General features: G+C 39.4%; 1 protein-coding gene across 3 annotated transcripts in view; it reads left to right on the forward strand.

Moving 5' to 3' along the window:
• tln2a (talin 2a) overlaps nt 1-16,879 on the forward strand; it is a 116,405-nt gene extending 99,526 nt beyond the window's left edge. Inside the window, exons 44-58 of one of the 3 annotated variants that reach the window (XM_034679957.1) lie at nt 1,965-2,066; nt 2,704-2,823; nt 3,094-3,240; nt 4,523-4,689; nt 5,525-5,708; nt 5,848-5,973; nt 6,922-7,038; nt 7,280-7,465; nt 7,606-7,713; nt 8,062-8,167; nt 8,838-8,962; nt 12,674-12,862; nt 12,958-13,140; nt 13,307-13,432; nt 14,064-16,674. In XM_034679957.1, the coding sequence (XP_034535848.1) occupies nt 1,965-2,066; nt 2,704-2,823; nt 3,094-3,240; nt 4,523-4,689; nt 5,525-5,708; nt 5,848-5,973; nt 6,922-7,038; nt 7,280-7,465; nt 7,606-7,713; nt 8,062-8,167; nt 8,838-8,962; nt 12,674-12,862; nt 12,958-13,140; nt 13,307-13,432; nt 14,064-14,192 (2,115 nt within the window). In that variant the 3' untranslated portion in view covers nt 14,193-16,674. Of the gene's footprint in view, nt 1-1,964; nt 2,067-2,703; nt 2,824-3,093; nt 3,241-4,522; nt 4,690-5,524; nt 5,709-5,847; nt 5,974-6,921; nt 7,039-7,279; nt 7,466-7,605; nt 7,714-8,061; nt 8,168-8,837; nt 8,963-12,673; nt 12,863-12,957; nt 13,141-13,306; nt 13,433-14,063 lie in introns of all 3 variants that reach the window. The other 2 variants (XM_034679959.1, XM_034679958.1) reach the window with 2 other exon arrangements.
• The last annotated feature ends 5,713 nt before the right edge of the window (nt 16,880-22,592 follow it).

A 22,592-nucleotide genomic window follows, 5' to 3' on the forward strand; every position in this document is an offset into this window, starting at 1 on the left:
AAGCATCAGCTCTCAGAGCCACAGCTTTTGATCATGACACATCACTAATGTGCTTAATCTGTGTTACAATTATGAGGGGGCCTTGGACAATTTTCCCACCTGTAAGGGGTCCCTGGCTCCAAAAAGTTTGAGAACCCCTGCTCTAGCTAGTAGGAGTGCAAACTCCTGATAGTGAAAACAAACGGAACAAAAAGAGCGACACAGCTGCACAGAAACTCCACGTTGTAGACATCGCTGATCATAATAGACATCGCCATGCAGGAAGACAGTTTACATTTTTTTAAACCTCTGAGAGATCTTCAAATACAGAGTGCACACACCGGTGTGATTTTTTCAGAGTTTACGGTAACTCAAATAAAAAACGTGACATTTGCTTTGTTTTATATCGACCACTTAGCAGGATGAATATCATGATTAAGCAGGTATATTTTGAGTCTGAGTTGAGTTGAGAAACATTTGTGGCCATTTTTGTCATTCAGTTCTATTTAGGTCATTAATGCACTGATCCTCTGATCATTATTATTATTTAATTATTTCAGTAAGGCAGCTTCCTGATTCCTTTGCTGGTTCTTTTTTTTTTTCTTAGCTCATTTTATATTTTTTGAGAAAAGAGAAAGCTGAGATGTTGCCCATCATTGTTACTTGGTTGCACTAATAAAGTGAAGTGCTGTACAGCTGTGATTGCATTATTCTATTATCAATTTGCCATAATTTTTAAGTATGTAAGAGATGATTTCATTGATAGCCATAGACTACATGTCTTTCAATGTAGACTTCCACTGAGAGGAACATATTAGACTATTCAGGAACTAAATTAGGAACTAAATTTAGACTGTCATACCAGCTTGATCAATGAAAATGTCCTGGAAATGTACTGGAAAATGATCTCTTGAAAAGAGTGGGAACCCTGCTTTTATAATTAAAATTTCCTTTTTTTTGCATATTGGATTCACCTTTGTTTCTTTGTTGCTATGTAGAACATCTTGATTACAACTTTAGTGTCTCCACGCACCTCTAAAAGTCATTGATTAGAATATTAATACAAATTATAAGCCATAGCAAAAGAGAGAAATGAGCTTACAAAAACAGCTGTTCTTGGTAGTGTAGACTACCTCTCCAATTAGCACTTACACTATTGGCAGACACATATGGTGTGAAGATAGAAAAAGCCGATTTCGTCTCCAGTACAGACAGAATAGCATCAACTAATTACCTCCTTCCTCGCCTCCTGAGTGAGTCTTACCGCAGGGCTGAGAAAGTTCCTCCGGTGTGGGTCACCCGAAGAGAACAACATCAACTTTGTGCAGCACGCCATGAATAATGAAGGAAGGGGGTTCACTCAGGGTCTGCATGATGAGCGAGTGTGTGTATGTTTTGTCTTTGTGCATGTCAGCAGTTGATTAAAAGGAGATAATCCATCAAAATAATGGTTTCTCAGCTGGGGTTTCAGCAGAGGTGGTTTGGATGTCTGTTGGACTTAAAGTCATTTAGTTAAAGCAGCAAATTCCAAGGTGTGTTTTTTTCCCTTGAAATTTAGTGGATTGATTTCAGCCCCAGCATGGCTACACATGGCATCATCTCTCGTCTCTGCAGCTTTAACTCTAGAAACATAAAGTATGCACTGCGATGGCTGATCCTATTTTGAAAGTGTAATTACAGAGTGGAACTAGTCCATAATTTATAATGAGCATTTATCTTTCACTCCGTGTTTATTTAAATATAAAATTGGATTAACGCTGGTTGGCAGATGATGTAATGCCTGCACACCTGGCAGAATTATTTTAATTAAAAGGTAGATCAGATTATCTGTCACTGTAAATAAAGAGCTGAATGATTCATTGTCTCCATGTTTGAGGATGCTTGTTTATTTAGTGGAGGATAAATTAATCGCACCTGATGTAAACACTGCTGTACTCTATTAACTGTGCGTATGTGTGTGTGTCTTGTCGTCTGCTTTTACCCAGCTGGATGAAGGTACACCACCTGAACCTGAGAGCTCATTTGTGGATTACCAGACTAGTATGGTGAAATACTCCAAGGCGATCGCTGTCACGGCTCAGGAAATGGTAAGCCTTCAAAATAAAAGTCCATTGCACATTGTTTTAGAAATGAGGCTGTGACTTCTGAGTATATTGATGTATTGATATAATTTATTGATGATTACATTAAATCTTTAAAGTGAGATATGTTTAGAATGATCTTTTTTAATTGTAGATCATTCACACTAAAAAATCCTTTTATAAAGATTGTTTATATGATGTCAGGAGAATATAAGGGATAATTGCTTGATAACCATACAACCCAGGCTTGTAGACTGTCATTACAGGATATAAAAAAGTAACAATTACATCAGTGAATGCATGTTCCTTACACAACATTTATGTTTCTGCTAATATATAAGATGTATAGAACAGGAAATATCTTTCTCTTCAAATTTTCACATAAATAAAACAAATGTCTGTTTATTTAATACACCACAAATCAATTCTCACCCAAAATACCTCCTGGCGGATGATTTAAGTCAAATTTATATAAGCTACCTTATTCTACCAAATGACCTACTTACAAATGGATTTATTCTTTTATATGGAGCATAAAGTTATTACACAGGCATCCCATTTGTGTACAGTTTAATAGGGGTCTGGAGGTGAGATGGACTTTATGTTTGTACTGATAGTCCATGTGTGTGTGTTTCTCCCTCAGATGACCAAATCAGTGACATGTCCAGACGATCTGGGAGCACTTGCCTCTCAGGTGACAGTGGACTACAGCCAGCTGGCTGTTCAGGGACGCCTGGCTGCTCACACAGCTGAGCCAGAGGAGGTAAGAATGACCCGGGTGTCACCAAGAGATAGACAGTCTCCCCATAAAAAATCATTATCAACCTTTATTTAGAGGCACCCATAGCTGCAAGTCTATAAAATGGGCTACTATATGAGAGAATGTGTCATGTTGAAGCTTTAATATGTTATGGTATTAAGTCATTAGTAAAGAATAAATAAATGACTATATGAACTCAAAAAGAGTTATTTTTTTCTACTCACTAATATTTCATAAGTAAGTTTGTATTATAATGCGTTCTCAATTTTTCAGATCGGTTTCCAGATCAAGGGCCGGGTGCAGGATCTCGGACATGGATGCATCTTCCTGGTGCAGAAGGCCGGAGCACTGCAGATCATTCCGTCTGACAGCTTCACTAAACGGGAGCTCATTGAATGTGCCCGCGCCGTCACAGAGAAGGTAATATCCTAACATTACAAGATGTGTTGTGTTAAATTGTTTTCTCAGTTAGTGTGTGACTTATTGATTTCTAACCTGTGATTTTGTCATCTGTTGATTAAAACCACTATACTGCTATACTGGTCATATAACTTGCCCCTTACAGTGAGGAGAGCCGATGTACATTTCCCGCCGTCCATGTTCCCTCTACAAATACTAAATCCCTCAATGCTAGAGGTTTCCTTACTCAGACTCACACCACACTAACCTGAAGTATTTCAGTATAGTGTAGCAAGAACAACATACAAGTGTTGGTGCTGTAATTTATTTGATCAAAAGCCTCCCGAATTAAATCATTTTGGAAGAAACCATTTGCCTGAGGCATTCTTGTGCTTCAAAGGCTGACTGTTTAATTCATCGGCCTTGACAAAATAAATGACTCTGCTGCAGACTCTTTTAATGATTCACAATGAAATATGGCACAGATCACGTCCAAGCAGTAAAGCAACAATGTATAGTTGTGTTTTGTAAATGCCAACACTGTATTCTAGAGGTAGCAATCCACAACAGTCTAGAGAATATGATATTATCTTTATTTTCTTTTTTTGTTATTTTCAAGAAAGTGTTTATTCTTCCTCTTTTATATCCTTATTGAAAAAAGAGGTTTCTTGGTGAAACATTATTTCACAGTTGTTCTGTTTCATTCTCCTGACCCCTGTACTTTGACGTCTATTATTCATGCAATGTGAGAATTTGTGTGTCAAACATCCAGAAATAACAGTTAATCAATTTCTGCTGCCACTCAGCATCCGTGCGCAAAACAAATGGAGTCGAGACCAGTTTGACATGTGCTCATTTCGATGAGTGAGTGATGCTGTGCGTCACTCTGCACCAATGGTGTTTTTTGCTGTCACAGCAGAAATGTTAAAATTCTCTTGCGACTAGTGTTGTTGGCTTCTTAGTTGAATTAATTATTTATGAAGTTCAAAAGAGACGCATGTCACAAACAATGCACAACTGAAGGATTTGTTTGGATCTATAGCAATATGTTGATTTATTTGACCCTGTTTTTATCAGAAAAGGTTTGTTTAATTATATTCCGAACAAACAAACCAACAATACTCTAAAGTAAGAAACTAGAAATAAAGAAAAAAGGTGTGTGTTGCCACCAAATAGATAAACACACTGATCCAACTCCATCTCAAACCTGTAAGGTATTTAAAGTGTGCTCTCTGCCTGAGGTCAGGAAACTGCACATACCCACCTGTGTGATTACCGGGTGTTTGTGTCTGTGTGTCCTCAGGTGTCCCTGGTTCTCTCAGCCCTCCAGGCAGGAAATAAAGGCACTCAGGCATGCATCACAGCAGCCAGCGCTGTGTCAGGCATCATCGCTGATCTGGACACCACCATCATGTTCGCCTCTGCCGGCACGCTCAACGCAGAGAATGACGAGTCCTTCGCTGACCACAGGTCAGAACTGGAAATATGCCCACTGTGTCCGCATATACATGAAAGTGTGTGAGACAGCTCCAAGTTTTACAAGTGCAAGATGTGACTGGAGTGAAAATCAGCCCTCCGGTTATCTCTCTTCCGAAAACTGACAGAGTGACATATTATCTGGTTAACAGGGAGGAGGGGATCTTTTAAGTAGGAAACTACAAATTACCCTCAGGGTTTGAAAGACGAAGGATGTGTCAAATAGCTGACTTGTCTTCTCTTTGACTAAATGCTTACCTTGAGAACAGAATTCTATTCCTAAAGGATTCCTATAGTAACCAAAAAGCAAAAGATTCTGGTTATATTCAGAGAAATCCAATAAATGTTTGTTATCTGGCGTTTGACTTTCAGTAAACTCTCTTGGCCTTGTGGTTTTTAAATGACCGGAGTTCAAAGCGAGATAAATCGAATGATCTGAGACAAGTTTTGGCACACAACATTCTGCTAGGATCACCACGTATTAACCCAGATCCTTGTAGATAATTGTTAGTGAAAGTCTAGAGTGAAAATATAGAGAAGCCCTGCTGGGGAAGGATAAAAGGCAATGGAATCACTTTTTAGCTCCAATTATGTCACATATCTCCCTTTTTAAAATCGAGGAGAAACTTTCCTGCAATTTCTCTCGTAGAATAAAAAGATATCAGACTTGACTGCTTACATGACCTTACATATCCTCCTTTTATTTTCACCAGCTTTGATGTGCAAATGTCTTTGATATGAAAAAGAGATTTGTGTGAGTGTGGAATACACACTAGTATCTGTGCCGTGGCTTTTGTCCAACACTTTGGCCTATCTCCTCATCTCTCAGGGAAAATATTTTGAAGACGGCCAAAGCTCTGGTAGAGGACACAAAGATGTTGGTGTCTGGTGCTGCTTCCGGTCAGGACAAACTGGCTAACGCTGCCCAGTCCTCTGCCAAAACCATCACCCAGCTCACAGATGTGGTCAAACTGGGAGCTGCCAGTATTGGCTCAGATGACCCTGAGACACAGGTTAGCCAGCCTTGTTTTACCCTCCCTCAGTCCTTTATTTATTGTCTCTTTTATCATTATTATGAGCTGTGAATGGTAATGTCTCTTTTCTAGTATGAGTTGTGAAAAATGATTGTGTGTCTGTGTGTCCTTTCTCTAGGTGGTTCTGATAAATGCTGTCAAAGATGTGGCCAAGGCACTGGCTGAGCTCATTAGTGCCACCAAGTGTGCTGCTGGCAAGGCAGCAGATGATCCGTCCATGTACCAGCTGAAGAGCGCTGCCAAGGTGAGGGGATCAGGAAAGTATGAGGTACTGGAACAGTGTCATCTCATTCAAAGGACTCCTTTTGGATCAAATACTGTTGTGTTTATGGTTTTTAGATGTTTACGTTTTAAAAAAAGAGTTGGTCAGAGTTATTTTGTATTTTTTTTGTTAGAAATAAATGAGTGAGATGAAAAAACGTCTATTAAGGTAACACCATCACATACACTATCTTTGCAGAGCAGACACCCCCAGTTTCCTCAGGCAGGGCCATTAATCAGTTCCAGCGCCCTCCTGTCACCATGAAACCTGTCCACACGAGTTGAGCTGAGGGCTCTGTCTCAGTGATGTAAATATATGGAGAATTGATGTTCCTGGTGAGAGGAAACTGGGATATTTCTGTAGAAGATAAATCAGCTCAATCCTTCGCTTCAACACACAAGCAGTGTCAATTTTTAAAACCACATTTCACAACCTTCAGACACCACCTTCAGCTGCTCATTATCATCTAGAGCTGTGAAGTTTAACAAAAAAAACATTGGTTTCACAGCCTGTGGAAGCTCAGAGTGTCATGGAGTCTCTCAGATGATAACAACATAGCTGACATGTTATTTTCGATCAAGGGGTGAAAAATCTTGGATATAGTTTCTAAGATTTAGCTACAATGTTTGGGGATAATGTTTTTTTCTGCATGGGTGCTTTGCGCCCCCTATCTATCAGTTCCAAGTATTACATCTTCAAACCTTGACATAAAACAAGGCAAGAAAGGGTCAGAGATTTGTAGTGAAACCCCAATACAAATGATGGAGTTTGTGGAAAGATATTTATCGTTTAAACGTTCTTATTAGTTTCTTTAACTTTCCCTGTTCATATCATGATTGCATGTAGCAATGTGTAGCTGTCAATAATGTTTTTATATGTCTCATAATATCTCATTGTTTCTATTTTGTGTTCTTCTGTGTTTTTAATAAGGTGATGGTGACTAATGTGACGTCCCTGCTGAAGACTGTGAAGGCTGTCGAGGATGAGGCCACTCGGGGAACCAGAGCGCTGGAAGCTACAATCGAGTGCATCAAACAGGAAATGGCTGTGAGGACTGTTTGAGAAAATATATAGACAGATCATGAAAAGGCATGATTGTAGTATCACCTGTATGATGTTGAATGATAGGTTTAAGGTCCAGGAATAGCGTTTAAAACAATCAGAGTAGGAGCAAATAGAAAGGGGCTGGCACAGATTATTTCAGTAAAGCTGGAGATCATCATCAGTCTCCCAATCACGTTTGTTTACTATCCATCAAATGACACCCGCCCACCTTTGTCCTCCCTAGCTGTTCCAATCCAGAGATCCTCCCCACAAGACAACCACACCTGAGGAGTTCATTCGTATGACTAAGGGCATCACCATGGCGACAGCTAAAGCAGTAGCTGCAGGGAACTCTGCCCGGCAGGAGGACATCATCCACACAGCCAACCTCAGCCGCAAGGCCATCTCAGACATGCTCACCACCTGCAAGGTTCCTATTTTACCTCGCCTACAGGACGAAAAATCATGCGTGTATAATGTCATAATGTCATCATATGATGTTTAGAAACACACTTCTCATACATTTCAAATTCCTGTTGAATCATGAGCATATGTGTCCATGTCTTCCAGCAAGCGGCCTACCATCCAGAGGTGAGTGAGGAGGTGATGAACAGAGCGCTGATGTTTGGATCGGAGTGTACAACGGGATACATCGACCTACTGGAACAAGTGCTGCTGGTGGGTTGAGCATCAAGATTTTTTTGTTTTTGCGATTCTTTGTCAGCAATTAAAAGTAAGACTTACACGCTAGATGATCATTCAAAGTAATGGTCTCAGTGGCTTATGCTTAAGGACACAATTGTGGTTTTTGAAATCCAGAGAAAACTTGAGTGATTGGATTATTTGTGTGTCTCGTATCCTATGTTCCAAAGCATCTCTCATACAGCATGGCACTCTAGCTTTTTTCAGTAGAAATCATGTCTTTATTTTTGATGCATCCTGTTGAATCATGTCCCAGCTGTACAGTCTACTCTGGTATAATAGGGTTCTTTTAATATGTGAATATGTGTACGTTCTTGTGTGTAGGTCCTGCAGAAGCCAACTGCAGATCAGAAGCAGCAGCTGGCAGCGTGCTCCAAACGCGTCGCAGGAGCCGTCACAGAACTTATCCAGACTGCTGAGGCCATGAAAGGTAATGGCACAGACAGACACACAACACACAAACACTGACTGCATAACCACACCTCACAAAACGCCTTCTTCTTCAGTGTTTTAAACGACGTATTTAATCTAATTCAGTAATTGTAAGCTTTATTTCTTCACTAATGACAAGTTCAACAAAGTCTGCACGTTTAGATTGTCCAGTATGAGTTTTCTGTAATTCTAAGAGGATACATTTATATGTTCAAAAATAACAATGAAATATAAAATGTTCCTTTAAACAAACTTAAGTAATATCCCTGTCCTCCTTCTCTTGCCACAGATGGAGGTAAGTCAGTGTTGTTTCTGCGTTGTGACTCATTATACCAGTGTTGAGCTGTTAAACACATTTTCTTTTCAGCGCTAACATTGATTCATTTAATCTCATTTTGAAATCAAGCCGCTCGTACTGTCAGCTCCATCCATCACGCTTCGTTTTGCGTTTCATTTCAATTCAAATAAATCAATCACTTTTCGTTTCCATGAATGGCAGTTTGTGGCCTCCATCAGCTTTGCATGGGAATCAGGTTTTTCTGTGTGATCACAGTGGTGTTGTTGTGAGGCATGACCTTTTTGAAACACTGCTTTGTGACATGTTTTTGTTAATCCTATTTTCAAATTTTAATCTTAATCCTAATTCTGTGTGTAAATTCACCCTTCAGGCTCAGAGTGGGTGGACCCCGAAGATCCGACAGTGATTGCTGAAACTGAGCTCCTGGGGGCAGCGGCGTCCATCGAGGCAGCAGCCAAGAAGCTGGAGCAGCTCAAACCCCGGGCAAAGCCCAAGGTGGGTAGCTGTAAGAAGGATAACTCACTGGGACTTCTGCACTTGACTCAGTGAAAAGCTTTATCATCATTATTATTCCATTAGTGTGTTATTAGGAGTAGGGGTTGTTTCAAGATATTTTCACCTCTTCACCTTGAGGTCAGATGGAGGAGGCCCTTTTCTTAAAGAACTTGTTTCCAACATCCACAGCTCTGTACTTTGTGGCACATAGAAGTATACTATTGTCTTCACTGTGAAAAGGATTACTTAGATTCTATGATACCACCCCAATTCCCCAAAAGTTGACACGCTGCTTAGAATAAATAAATAAAATCAGATTCTAATGGTTTGCAAATCATTTAAAATATGAAAAATATTCACATTTTAAATTAGATGTCAGCAACAAATTTTTTTAAGCAGTTGTGTAATGCTTAAAAAAACACCTGGAGGAACATCTCCCAACTAATTAGGTCAATTTGCAACAGTTTAGTAACATGACGCCTGTCTGTGAGAGACTGTGGGTGCATCTCAAAGCTCTTAACGTCCATTTCTCGCATCGTTCCCTCGCGTCGTTTCCTTGCATCGTTTCCTCACGTTGTTTCCTCGTGTCGTTTCCTCGCGTTTTAGTCCCGCCCACCAGAGATGCGAGGAAATGAAACGAGAGGAGAAAGGAGAGAGGAGATTTGTATTTAGAGAAATGAGATGTTCACTCTTCCGGAGCATCACGTGAAGCAACGTCGGTTTGTGATGACGGCTTTAACAGCTGTTTGTGTCTGCACACATGTTCACTGTAATAACTCTAATAAATATAAACAGTGACAGAGCTCTGTCTCTGTGTTTAACTGTTTAACACACACCTGTTTAACAAACACCTGCACATGAAGAGAATCTGCTCTCTGTTTATTCTGTCCTGAAGCATTACGGATCGATTTATCAGTAAAACGCCTCATTATTAAATTATTTATTACTTTAAGGGAAAATAGGAACCATGCAACTCTTTTCAAACCCCGTGCACATTAATGATCAGCCTCATATGAAACTTTATTAACGTGACAGGAAATATAACAAGTGTTTTTACTAACAGACAAACTTTACTTTCAGACTTCTCTTCATGAAGAAAACGAGAACAAACAGGGACATTAACAGGAGGAATAACCGATCATTAACGTATTCTATCTATGATATTACACTCTATTACTCTATTTCATTAGACAGTGAATCTGACAAAAACAATCAGATATAACATAATCCATCCTCTGTTATATTTAATTTATGATTTCATGATCAGTATTTTGCGTTTAAAACTCACATCAAACACTTTTTAATCTCAGCTCATCACATGCAGACTGTTTAGAAACCATCGTATGTTTATGATCTGTTTCAGGGCACCCTGAGTGACTGTTTTGAGGTCCGTCTTTTCTCTGTTATTAAACTCAGCTGATGTTAAGTTTCCGTTAAGTCTATGCCGCTGCAGCGTCCAATCAGTGAGTGATATTCGATAAGGGAGTGTGTCTGTCAGAGAAAAGACTTCCGCGAAGTCTGCTCCCGTGTTTCCTCGATTATCCCTACTCCGATCAGTCTCCTTGCTCCTCTCTCCTGGTGCGTCAGTAACTACTTCCGGTTTGGCTGAGGAGCAAGGAGCAAGGAGACTGCAGTTTAGAGCTTTGAGATGCACCCTGTGTGAGATTCAGAAAGCTGGAGAAATCTCTAGAAAAGGAATAGGACTCGAAATGAATACTAGATGGCCGTGATCTTCAGGCCCCACTGTATTGAAAACAGACATGACTCTGTAGTGGAAATCACTGCATGGGTTTTAATCGATTGCACACCCATTGTCTGTGATCACAGTTGGCATGTTACAGTTTTAACCTGCATTTGAGGACAAAGAGGAAACCATGTATAAACATAACATTGATGACTTCTCCAGGCTCAGGTAGATAATGCCTTCTCCAGGGAGACCCTCCATATTTCAGCAAGACAGAGCTAAACCACATTCTGAAGGTTTTATAACAGCATGGCTCAGTAGTAGAAGAGTTCAGGTGCTACACTGGCTAGCTTTCAGTCCGGATTCTTCAACTTTTTAAAACAATCAACGCATCATGAAACAAAAAATGTCTTGGACCAGACCAGTTGAGCAACTGAAATCTTATATCAGGCATGAATGGGACAACATTTCACTTTCAAAGCCCTAGAAACTGGTCTCTTTGGGTCACAAACTTTAACAGAGTGTTACTGAAATAACATGTGATCCTAAACTACATGCCACTGTGTCAACTTTTTAAAAATGTAAAATTACTAAAACCAATTAGCAACCATATTTTCATAAAACAGTAAAATTTTTCAGTTTCAACATCTGATATGTTTTGTTTTTCACTATTTTAAATCAAATATAAATTTACCATATATTTAATTAGACCATCATTCTGTTTTTGATAACATTTTACACAGTGTCCCAACTTTTCTGAAATTGGGGTTGTGTTGTTTTTTTGTTGTTGTCTCTTCTAACCACCACTGACCTGAAGAGACCTGATACAATATGCTGCATGAGTAGGAATAAAGGACTGATGTGCAGTTAAGATCGTCAGTCCAAAAGGAAAGGGCTGTTTATGTTTACTCCTTGGATGAAGTTTTCACACTTTTAGGTGACTGTCTGACATTAGCTTGTGGTTTTTGTCTTGTAAAGGGCCATTGTATTCTTTGAAGCTTATCTGAGCTTTTAATGAGTAAAATGTATATATTGTATATTTGATTGCCATGCATTGAAGCTTTTTAACATTTAGTGTCTTGTGTTTGTCTTGAAGCATCTCCATGTTTATATTTAGTGTCAGTGTTGATGTTTGGAGATTTCAAAGTAACAAAATGACGAGTTTCGTTTTGTTCAACATTCACAAAGGTTGCTCTTTGTCTTGTGCTGTTCCCTGCCTCTTTACTTATTCCCATCAACTTCACTTTGATTTAAGATCCCAACTTAACCCGACACTCTTTATTAGAGTTTCCCTTTAACTCTTCCAGAGTTTTACCCACTTTACTGTATTCATGCCCATCAAAGTTTCACATGATACGTTTTTATCTGTGTAGCTGAAACTTTTCCCCATTCCTCCTTTCTATATTATCTTCAGTCACATCCCCTTTTCCCACGCAATACATCTACCATGCCCCCACCCTCCTCCTCTTCCTCAATCAACCCATCTATTTGTATTAGTTTTAGCTGAAGCCTGTGCTCTGGCTCCCAGTTAACCCGTCCCCTCCCTCCCCGCCTGCCCCCGCCAGCGGAGGCCTTCTCTGCAGGGCTCTGTCTGATATGTTTGATATATTAGGTTGTTATTCAGTCCCAACTATATATCAAACATATTCCTACAGTGTCCCGCTCTGTCTACAAACTTGTGGTGTGAATGTGTTTGAGTTTGAATGTGTGCTTTGGGCAGACTTAAGTATGATTGGATGTGTGATACTGACAGACAATCCTTGTGCAGTCTTGTGTTTGTTCTTAATTGTCACTCAGCTCCCTATCAGCTGTTGCAATTCAAAAAGCTTTATATGTGGCTGTGGGAAGCTTTTGGAAGTGCTTTGTTGTCTCTTTTGGTTCAATGGTTTAGGGAATGTAACTAAGTTTAAGTTTAAAAACTAAAGGTAGTAAATGAAATGGATTTCTTTTGATGCACATATTTTACTTTGCATTGATTTTTATTGGTTGTATGGTTACAGTGACTCACTGATCTTCTTTCCCCTCAGCAGGCAGATGAAACCCTGAACTTCGAAGAGCAGATCCTGGAGGCGGCCAAGTCCATCGCTGCAGCCACAAGCGCTTTAGTCAAATCTGCATCGGCTGCCCAGAGAGAGCTGGTGGCTCAGGGCAAAGTGGGCCTCATCCCTGCCAATGCCGTGGATGATGGACAGTGGTCTCAGGGGCTCATTTCTGCTGTAAGTGCGCACCTAAGTGTCCTTTTTGTACAATTAACAACCTAAGAAACACTATTTTGCCAACAATCTCTCTCTTCTCTGGTTTCCTCTGCCAGGCTCGTATGGTGGCTGCAGCTACTAGCAACCTGTGCGAGGCAGCTAACGCCTCAGTGCAAGGCCACGCAAGTGAGGAGAAGCTCATCTCTTCAGCTAAACAAGTGGCAGCCTCCACCGCTCAGCTGCTGGTGGCCTGTAAGGTGAAGGCTGACCAGGACTCTGAAGCCATGAGGAGACTACAGGTACAAGGCGGACACACGCCGCACAAGATAGTGCCATTTTTGTTCACCTGATTTAATAATTGTTTTTGGCTTTCTCTTCACACAAGTGTTTCCAAGACTTCATATTTTAATAGTATACCAGATTGTTCTTTGTTTCATTGCACTCAATGCTCTCTTCCCTCAATAGATTGCTGGGAATGCAGTCAAGAAGGCTTCAGACAACTTAGTGCGGGCAGCTCAGAAGGCAGCGTTTGACAAAGCAGATGACGACAACGTGGTGGTGAAGACGAAGTTTGTTGGTGGAATAGCACAGGTGAGAAAATGAGTGTTCAATGTAATTTTAACACCTGCTTTCAAATAAACAGGGCTTATGGTGTGGTTTCCTGTAAGATATAACGTTTAGATTGTACAAGTTAATTCCCATCCAGTGGATTGACCTTCTTTACATTCTGCTCATTTTGACTGTTGTTTGTAATACTGGGGTCAGGAATGGGTGTCTTTTGGAAAGTGAACATTACCTTAAATACAGTTCTCACTTACATATGTGCTCACATTGTCGCAGCATTGTTACGTTATTGAACTTTCTCTTCCACAATGTTTATACTACAAACATTGATTTAATACCTCTAAAAAAACAACCCAGATTTTAAGATTAGAATGCAAATACTGACGCAAGTTCTGTTTTTGTAAGTAAGAAAAACCTACGATAAGAACTGAAGCTGAGTACAGTTTGCGTGCACTTAGAAACTTGATTCACAAAGAAGCTTACAGACAAAGCATGAAAAGTAAAAGCAATGAGAACAGATGACGTGGTGAATGATTCATTTTGTTCTACTTGCAAACCCCCAAAAAGACTTTTGGAAAACCTCACCTAAAATCTCTAGTTGTTTGATGAAGATGTGATTTATCAGAAAGCTTCAAATTATTATTTTTCTGTCTCTTAGATCATTGCAGCCCAGGAGGAGATGCTGAGGAAGGAGAGAGAGCTGGAAGAAGCGAGGAAGAAACTGGCTCAGATCAGGCAGCAGCAGTACAAGTTCCTGCCCAGCGAGCTTCGAGAGGACAGCAACTAGTTTTTCAAAATCTACAGCTCTGCTGCTGACGCTGACGATGATGCATAAACGTAAAGCAGCGTGAAGAGCACATCTGTATCAGTGTGATTTCTGTGTCCTTTTTTAAGGAACTCTTGAATGAACAGGTACGTGGCCTACAGAGACTTCAGATATGTTTAACACACCAGTAATGCCCGAGTCCACGACACATGGAAAGACCTTAAAGTCAACTAGCAAGTCTGAAATACTACTGTGTGGAACTGACTACTTCCTGGAAACAACACAAAGATTGAATGCTTCAACTGAAGAAGTGTTTGTGTCCTTGTGTATAGTATCACCACTTTGACTGATGTAACCTGAACCAGAATGTGACATGCTATGGGACAAACAGTTCAGCTCATACGCTCTCATGTTTGTCCACAAGCTACAGCTTCTCTTTTGTTTGTTTTGTTTCACAGGTTGCAGCTCTAGTTCATGAAGAACTGATTGTATTACTGTTCTTGTGATATAGCCATTTAACTGCAGTGTCACTCAAAGAGCATAATGAACTCAGCTCTGATGTGTGTGAATGTTGGCCTTCATTCTCCCATGAGGCACCTTTAATATCTGTTCAATCATGTGGTGTGTGTTGACTTAAAGTCATTGATCATTATTACTTTCATGAAGGACTTGCATATTAGTGTTTCCAGACTGTAAAATTCCAACAATGAACAGTTTTTTTTAGCAATTATCCTTTAAAGCAGACAGTTCTATAAGCTTCTTTGCTCCTCATGTTATTTTTTTATTGCAGGTGATAACTGTCTCTACATGCAAAAGTTATTTTGGAGATGCAGCAAATTCAACATGTTTGTCTTTGCCCTTAATTTTACGTGTCAGAATGTTTTACATTATGTTTCCATGTCAATGCTTTCTTCTACAGGAAGACATTAAACCATAGAAGGAATATTTATTACTCATTTATTTTTAGCAGAGAAGGATCTCTCTGGTGCAGAAGTAGTCTGTAACATCACTAGCAGCACCAGGCGTTATCCCAGATCCTTTAAACATTTTTTATTCTTTAGCATTTCAGGTATCTAGAACTTAAAACAGAAAATAGATAAATTGATCATGATGCAATAACATGGATGGTGCTTTAGGGGGCAGTATTGGTTTCCCTTACAGCATGCAAAATGAAAGTAATAATATAACAGAGGATGTTGTACAGAATATATTGGCCTCAAAATCATGCAAATTGAGAGTACATGTAAATACCTCAAACATTTTCAATCAACGCCGCTACTGTGCTTTGTCTTCTCCCTGCAGTTTATACTTTGGCCCTCTCCTCCATGATTTTCTCTCCTGCTTTTGTGTTGGAGAGCAAACAGTCATTTTCCAGCAATACTCAGTCACTGCCAGGGAAACAATTAGATTAACCTTCAACTTTGTAAAATCAGGAAGGAGCAAAACAGAAAGCCTGACACTTAATGGAGGCAATAAGTTAATTGTAAAGACTGAAAATATGATGTGAAATCAATGATGTGACAGCAACACTAATCAGTGCAGTTTATCTCCTTTTGTCCATCAGTCTCTGAATACAAGGGTGCTCTGTGCAACTCGACTGAATATACAGTTTTCTACAAAAGAGGAACCTTTTTTGTTTACCGAGTTTGATTGTAGTGTGTTTGGTTCCCTTCGTCTTACTCTATGGGCCGTGTTTCTATATTAAACTACAGTGTATTGTAAGATTTTAGGTCCTGCTGTGAAACTGCATGGCTTTGTGCTTCAGATGCATCTCTTGTTTATACGGTGACAGTCAAACTTTAAGGAATGCACTGAGTGATCCTGACCTCTACATACAGACAGTATCAAGCATCAAATCCCACAATCACATTTCCTTTTTAAACAGGTGAGACTGAATTCAGAGTCTTTTTCTGGTATTGTATTTGTACTGAGCATGGGTTGAAAGGGATCGGGGGTTAGGGAGGGGTCCACTGCTCATCATTCAAGTCTGTAGTGTTATTATTAGTGCCTTAGTCTGTAGCCCATACAGTGTCTGGTCTGCTTGAGTGACAGCTTCACCTCATCTGTCAGGAAGGTACTGGAAAATAATATTTTGAAGGAATGTAGGTTCATGTTTGTGGGTTTTTAATGATTTGTTGTCCCACTTGTTCACACGATGTTCCTCTAAGTGCTGAAACAACTCTTACTCTCTCTTTAAGGCCTTTTGGGGATGGCAGAGGAACTGTCCACCAGTCAAAAAATGTGTTGCTCTTTAAAATGTACCATCAGTATATATACATATATAAAAATATAAGTATGTATATTATATATATGAACACATTTTTTACTGCATTCCATGGGCATGTACCACAGTGCTTCAAAGCTGCAACAGGCTGGAGATTTGGGTCTGTTAACTGCTTTATTGTACGTTATGAAGTCACTCAAATTTGATGGACTGGCTTTTTTTTCTCTCTAGTGCTTTTAAGCCTCTGAAGAAAGATTAAATGTGATAAGAACATTTCAATATATTTGTCACCATTAAGATGTCGTGGCGCATTTCAATGATGTGGAGTATTTGAAGTGTTCAGTATGTTTTTCTCTCCCTTAACAGAAATACAATTATGAAGTTAATACATCAAAGACAAGTGATAACACAGTATAAAAGATATTTATCTGGCCTCAATAAAACTATTTTTTGTATTCATGATAAATAAAGCATTTCAATGTAATTTTGTGTCAGGTATTCTTTTTATGTTCCAAATTAATTATTATTATTATTAACACTGGATTTCCATGGTTTTTATGAAGACTATGTTTTGAAAGTTTCTTAAAGATACCCTCTCATGGTTTTCCAAGGTAGGTAATATTCCACTCTGGAGCACAACATTTAAAATTTTCATATGCTTCTTTTTGACTGCAAAGTTTTTGTTAAAAGATTTCACAAGAAATTAGAACAACATACAGATTACATTTATAATGTCATTAAAGCTCCTGTGAGAAGTTTTTAGCTAGTTATGAAAAAGACTGATATTAACACCAAAGCCTCTTTGTGACCTCAGAAAGCAAGCCAGGCCATTTGCAACAAAATGTACTATTCCTATATTTAAATTTGTAATGGCTGTAAGCAAATACTCACAGTGAGTGATAAATATAACTGTAAAAAGAAGGCAAAGTTAATTATTTTTGTCTAAAAACGCTTCTTACACGTGAACAGAACAAGATAAGTTAAGAGATAAGTGTTAACACTTCCAACAGGTAAGCCGACATTTGCACAAACAGAGAGTTCCTCACAGGAGCTTTGAAATAAACTTCATAACTTTTCTTGCTTAGAAGAAGTAAGCAAAGGTATGCTTTCTTTTTCAGTCAGATATATCAATCAATCTAAACCCTGTGGAAAATGTAAAAATGGGCTGTTTCTTTTTGACACCTGCTCAATAGCAGTGGTTTCTGGCATTTAAAATGCTATAAGGTAAAAGTCTATCTCGTTGGTGATGGTTGTGTTTTCTTCCATGGGTCATAAATAATGATCAATATTGATTCTAGTCTGTTTGATTTGTTAAAAACGTCTCACAGGGGCTTTAATAAAGGGCAGATTTTTTAAATTTATATATTATGCTGTCTACATTCCGTTCCAAACCCAAGAGCAGTTTTTGGACACTTTTTTAAACACACTCAGTTTGACTTCAAAGTTATTTGGGCCACACAACCAGATTTACTCCCCTCCTCAGCTCAAATGTCTGTAACCACAGCCAGGGTCTACTATTGAGGACACAGAGGTCGTGTCCTCAATATTTTCTGTCAATTTATACTTAAGTGGCATACTGAAAGGAGCTCCTAAATTTTAAATTTCCTACCATTTTACTGCCTGATTTCAGAAGGTTCACTTCACATGTAATTTAAATCAGTCATTTAAAAAAGCTGTAGTGTTCGCTGTTTAAAAAAGCGCAAGAAAATTTATAAATAAATTCAATTTATTGTAAATTACTTGGCCCATTTTGAGCATTTTTGTCATACAGGAAATCAATTTACTTGATAGCCTACATCAGTGTTAGAGGAAAACAAAATACCGGCTGAAGAAAAGAATGAAAGTAAACTTTATTCTGAAAATAAAACATGCAACAAATATGTCTGTCCCAACATTGATTATTATCTTTTGACATTTGACATTTTTAAAATCCTTGATTCCCAAAACACACTGGTGTCATTTTTTCGTGAAGGACTCAAGTCTCCAACAGAATATTTCTACTGACAGTCTGAGCATAATTTTGAAAGTGTTGGACATTAGTGTGTGGGAAATACAACTTTTTGAGAAAGTCAAACTGAACAGCTTGCTGAAATATTTAATTTATAAAACTTCCTCCTCTGTGTCTCCACAGCAAGAGACCGGAGGACAGGCTGCAGACTGTCTTCGGTCTCTGTCAATAACACAGAGGTGAGTTCTGGAAAGCGGACAAGGCCTCTTTAAGTGTCTGTGTCAGTTTAGTGTCAGGACAAGAAGGCATTTCTGAGTCAGCACTAAACCTGAAGTTATATTGGTTCCATGCTATGAACTGAGGCCCGTTCTAAATTTGTCCAGCACTAAAATTTGAGGCTGCAATGTCAATTACAGAGTCACAGCTGCTCCAGGGCCACAGCTTTCAGAACTGCAAATTTCCATATTCTGACCAATTCTGGCAATTACATTTTCTTTATGCTATTCCCACGTACTTTAGTCTGAGTGACAGGAATGTAAAACTGAGACACTCTTAAAGATTATCAGGTTGTTATGTGATCTGACTTGTAACAAGAGGCCTTGTTAAAGTGACTTGGCTGAGGGGGAGACATAAAAAACCCTGGCTTAAAGGATGCGGGCATTGAATTTAATGTGGACTAGCAGCTGATAGAAAACAGCTCATCCATTATTTTTATGCCTCAAATCTAATTATAATAAAAGTCAGAGAGCGGGTACGGTTACTAATGACCGCGGTGTGCTACATAGAAAGGTTACTGAAACTACTGAAGACGTTTGTATTCAGAACGAGACTGTGACTTGTTGCTGCAACCAGCACCAACTCTGTCTTGTGTCTTTATACTCTGTCACTCTGATGTGTAGTTAGGGTTTCATTTCCCTCTTTTACGTTTGAACCAGAGGCTCAGTGTCACATCAGGTTGCTCCTCCATTGATGGAAAATGACACGCCAATGTCATGTTACAGGCAGTCTACTCATCACACTCATAACTCTGATATTTATACATGACCTCATACATGAGCGCTGCATGTCACAAGGATAAATCAAGAGATATAGATTGACTCTGCAAAACTGGAACACCAAGATCAATGAAGTGTCAGTCTAAGCAATGGCATGTGATCGTCAAATAAAAACATATTTTATGATGAGCATTGTAAACTGCTCTGTTCGGTGTGCTGAATGTTGCCTCTTTAAATAACTGCAAACACTGTGTTTACATTTATGAGTTCTTCACAATAGAATATGAGTAATATATCAATGTCCGTCAACAGACAATAGTCACCTATTGAAATCAACCTTCAAAGTTCACATGCACCTCTTTAAAAGCTGTTACGTCTTAACCATAGGGCCTCATGCTTTCCTGCATGATGGGAATTCTGGGAGCACCGGGGCTGTTCTTGAGTTATCACTCCCCTTTGACCGTCTCATGGCTATATTGGCATGAATGAATTTAAACTGATGGTCACAATGACGGTTGTGTAAAAATATACTGTTAATTTCCATTGGGTAACACTCAAGAAATGACAGCCTTAAAGATATGCCACAATAAGCTGTCCTGATTTAGCTGCAAGTATTTAAAAAGGTTAAATTAAAAATTACTCTAACCCTTAAATTAAAAAGGTTAAAGCTCCTGTAAGGAACTTTTCTGTTGGTGTTCATTGCGGTCCCCCTAGTGGACAAAGCAGTACCTTTTTGTCTGTTAGCTGATCATGTTCTGTACATGTGTAAGATGTGTTTCCTTTTTGTTTTTTAAAGGTATATTTTTAGGGGATTTTTGCCTTTTCTTATAGCACAACTGAAGAGAGGCAGGAAATGCGGGGAGCAGAGAACGGGGGAAGACATGCAGCAAATGGTCGAGGCCGGAAGTTGAACCTGCGACGAAGACTATAGCCTGTACATATGGGGCATGAGCTTAGACCGCTAGGCCAACGGCGCCGAAGTAAGATGTGTTTTCTGACAAGTAAAACTCATCAAGCTTTCTTTTAACAGTCAAATGTATAACTGCAGTCGATAAAGTAAAAAAGGGGGTTATCCTTAACCATCTGACACCTACCCCCCAGGCAGCAGTTGTCGGCATTAAAAAATTGCATTATTGAAACAGTCAGTCTTCCTGGTAATTGTCTTGTTTGCTTTTGTAGATCATAGAGACCCCTCACTGTTCACTTTGGTTTGTTTTATAACCAGTTCAATACACCTCAACTTGTGGATTTGTATATCTCCCGGCATTAGTAACATTTATTCTAAGGCTCAGTAGCAGTAGCATAAAACATGGACGTAAAAACATCAAAAGAATCCTGAAGATGTCAACTTCATCTTAAAAATACTGAAGACATATCCAATAATACCCTGTAAGGAGATTATAAAACCCATCTGTCCTAGAAACCACAACTGTGTTCAGCTATGATGACCTCTTCATGCACTTTTGCACTCTAAGTATTGAAGATTCAATAATATACCCCTGAATAAGATGCCAAGCTCTTGATCATAGTAAATCATTAATTTTTGGACGGGTACAATGTGGTGATGTTCCTCTATCTATCTATCCAAGGTGATAGGGTGACATGGATTGCGCCCTGAGCCTCTCTGATCTCTGTATACGACCGGCATGCCTGGGCTGGCAGCTAAACAGTCCACAAAACACATGGTGGGATGACAACGCAGTGACAGCTGACTGCCTTAAAAAAAGCAGGATGGACTTCAGGCTGGACCACCAATGGGATGAAACAGGAAATAAAAATGTAAGGGTCAAAGGATTTAATGCCAAAGATAAAAAAAAACTAAAAACTAAGCAGGAATTAAGTAAGTGTTTCTTCTGCAGTCATTCAAACTGGAAGCATTTGCAGTTTGGGGTCAAGACTTCTCTATGATGAGGTGACAAAGTGAAAGAGGTATAATGAAGTTTCTCTCCCGCTTCCTTCATTTGTGCAGCTAAGGCCCCTTTTCTAAAACCTTACACTCAGTAAGAGTGAGAGTGGCTTGAGGGGCCTTGGACATAGTCAAGCAGGTGGTCATCCAAGATCCCAAAAATAAGCTCCCAACAAAACACAAGCATAACAGCCTGCAGGGACAAGAGGAGAAAGAGAGGATGCTAAGGATCCTAAGAGGGATGAAATACTGTCAGTGTGGCGTTATATATGAGGAGTCAACACTCTTCTTATTGTATTACACATATTGTGTATGTGTGTGTGTGTGTGTGTGTGTGTGTGTGTGTGTGTGTGTGTGTGTGTGTGTGTGTGTGTGTGTTTACAACAAATATAACCTTACCATACAAATCTTCTTACTTTCACTCATCAGCTTATACTTAGCAATAATTGGTTACGAATTCTTCATTTCAAGGTCCAATTTCCCCAACATGTTCAAAAATTAATTACTGTAGTCGACAGTAAACTATTATTACTGAACCCTCCAACCGCCCTGACCACAGGTTGTGTGGGACAGCTGCGCCTGTGCCAATGGCCCTGTGAACTATCACAGAGGCTCTGTGAGGGGGAGCGCTGAAATGCCAAATGCTCCTGTATCTTTTTCACAGTGCACGCCAATAAATCCACTGTGGCCCATTTGAGATCCAACTCTCAGGCATGTCTTAGCTGTGAAGAGAGCTAGACAAGCTTGATGATATATTTCTACAAAGAGCAAAGCCTATCTGATTGCTGCATGGATGTTGAACTATGTTGTGACGGAGCTGCTGAAATGATCTTTGGAAGACAAACAAGCCGAACTGGCTAACATGACACCAGTCCACAGAGGGAGAAAAACTTTCACAGGGGCTTATCCAATCACATATATTTGTTTTGTATGAATAGCTTGAGGGCTGTTACAATTCATTCCCATACCAATCTCTGTTCAAATGATTATATGTGTTGTTAGGACATGTTTCATTAAAAAGTGCATGAAATCCATTGTTTTGACATTCAATGTTGGCGTATGATTTACTGAAAGGTGTGTGAAACCCTTTACTCTTACACATTAACAAAAAAATTACTGAAAGTATCTCAAGACAATGGTAAAATAACTCATACTTTGTCTTCTCTGTCATGGAGTTTCTGGTTCATCTTCCTGGGTGATAATTGGGTCATTATTATCGTCATGTTTTGCCCAAATAACCCTCTTCTGAAGAGCTACAACCTCTGAGTCTTCACACTTCACTTCCTGCCTGTCACTTGGAGGGTGTTGGAAATCGGCGTGGACGTCTTTGTGAGAGGGGGCGGGGCCT

This window comes from Notolabrus celidotus, chromosome 3 (assembly GCF_009762535.1).
Source record: "Notolabrus celidotus isolate fNotCel1 chromosome 3, fNotCel1.pri, whole genome shotgun sequence".
Taxonomy (NCBI): domain Eukaryota; kingdom Metazoa; phylum Chordata; class Actinopteri; order Labriformes; family Labridae; genus Notolabrus; species Notolabrus celidotus.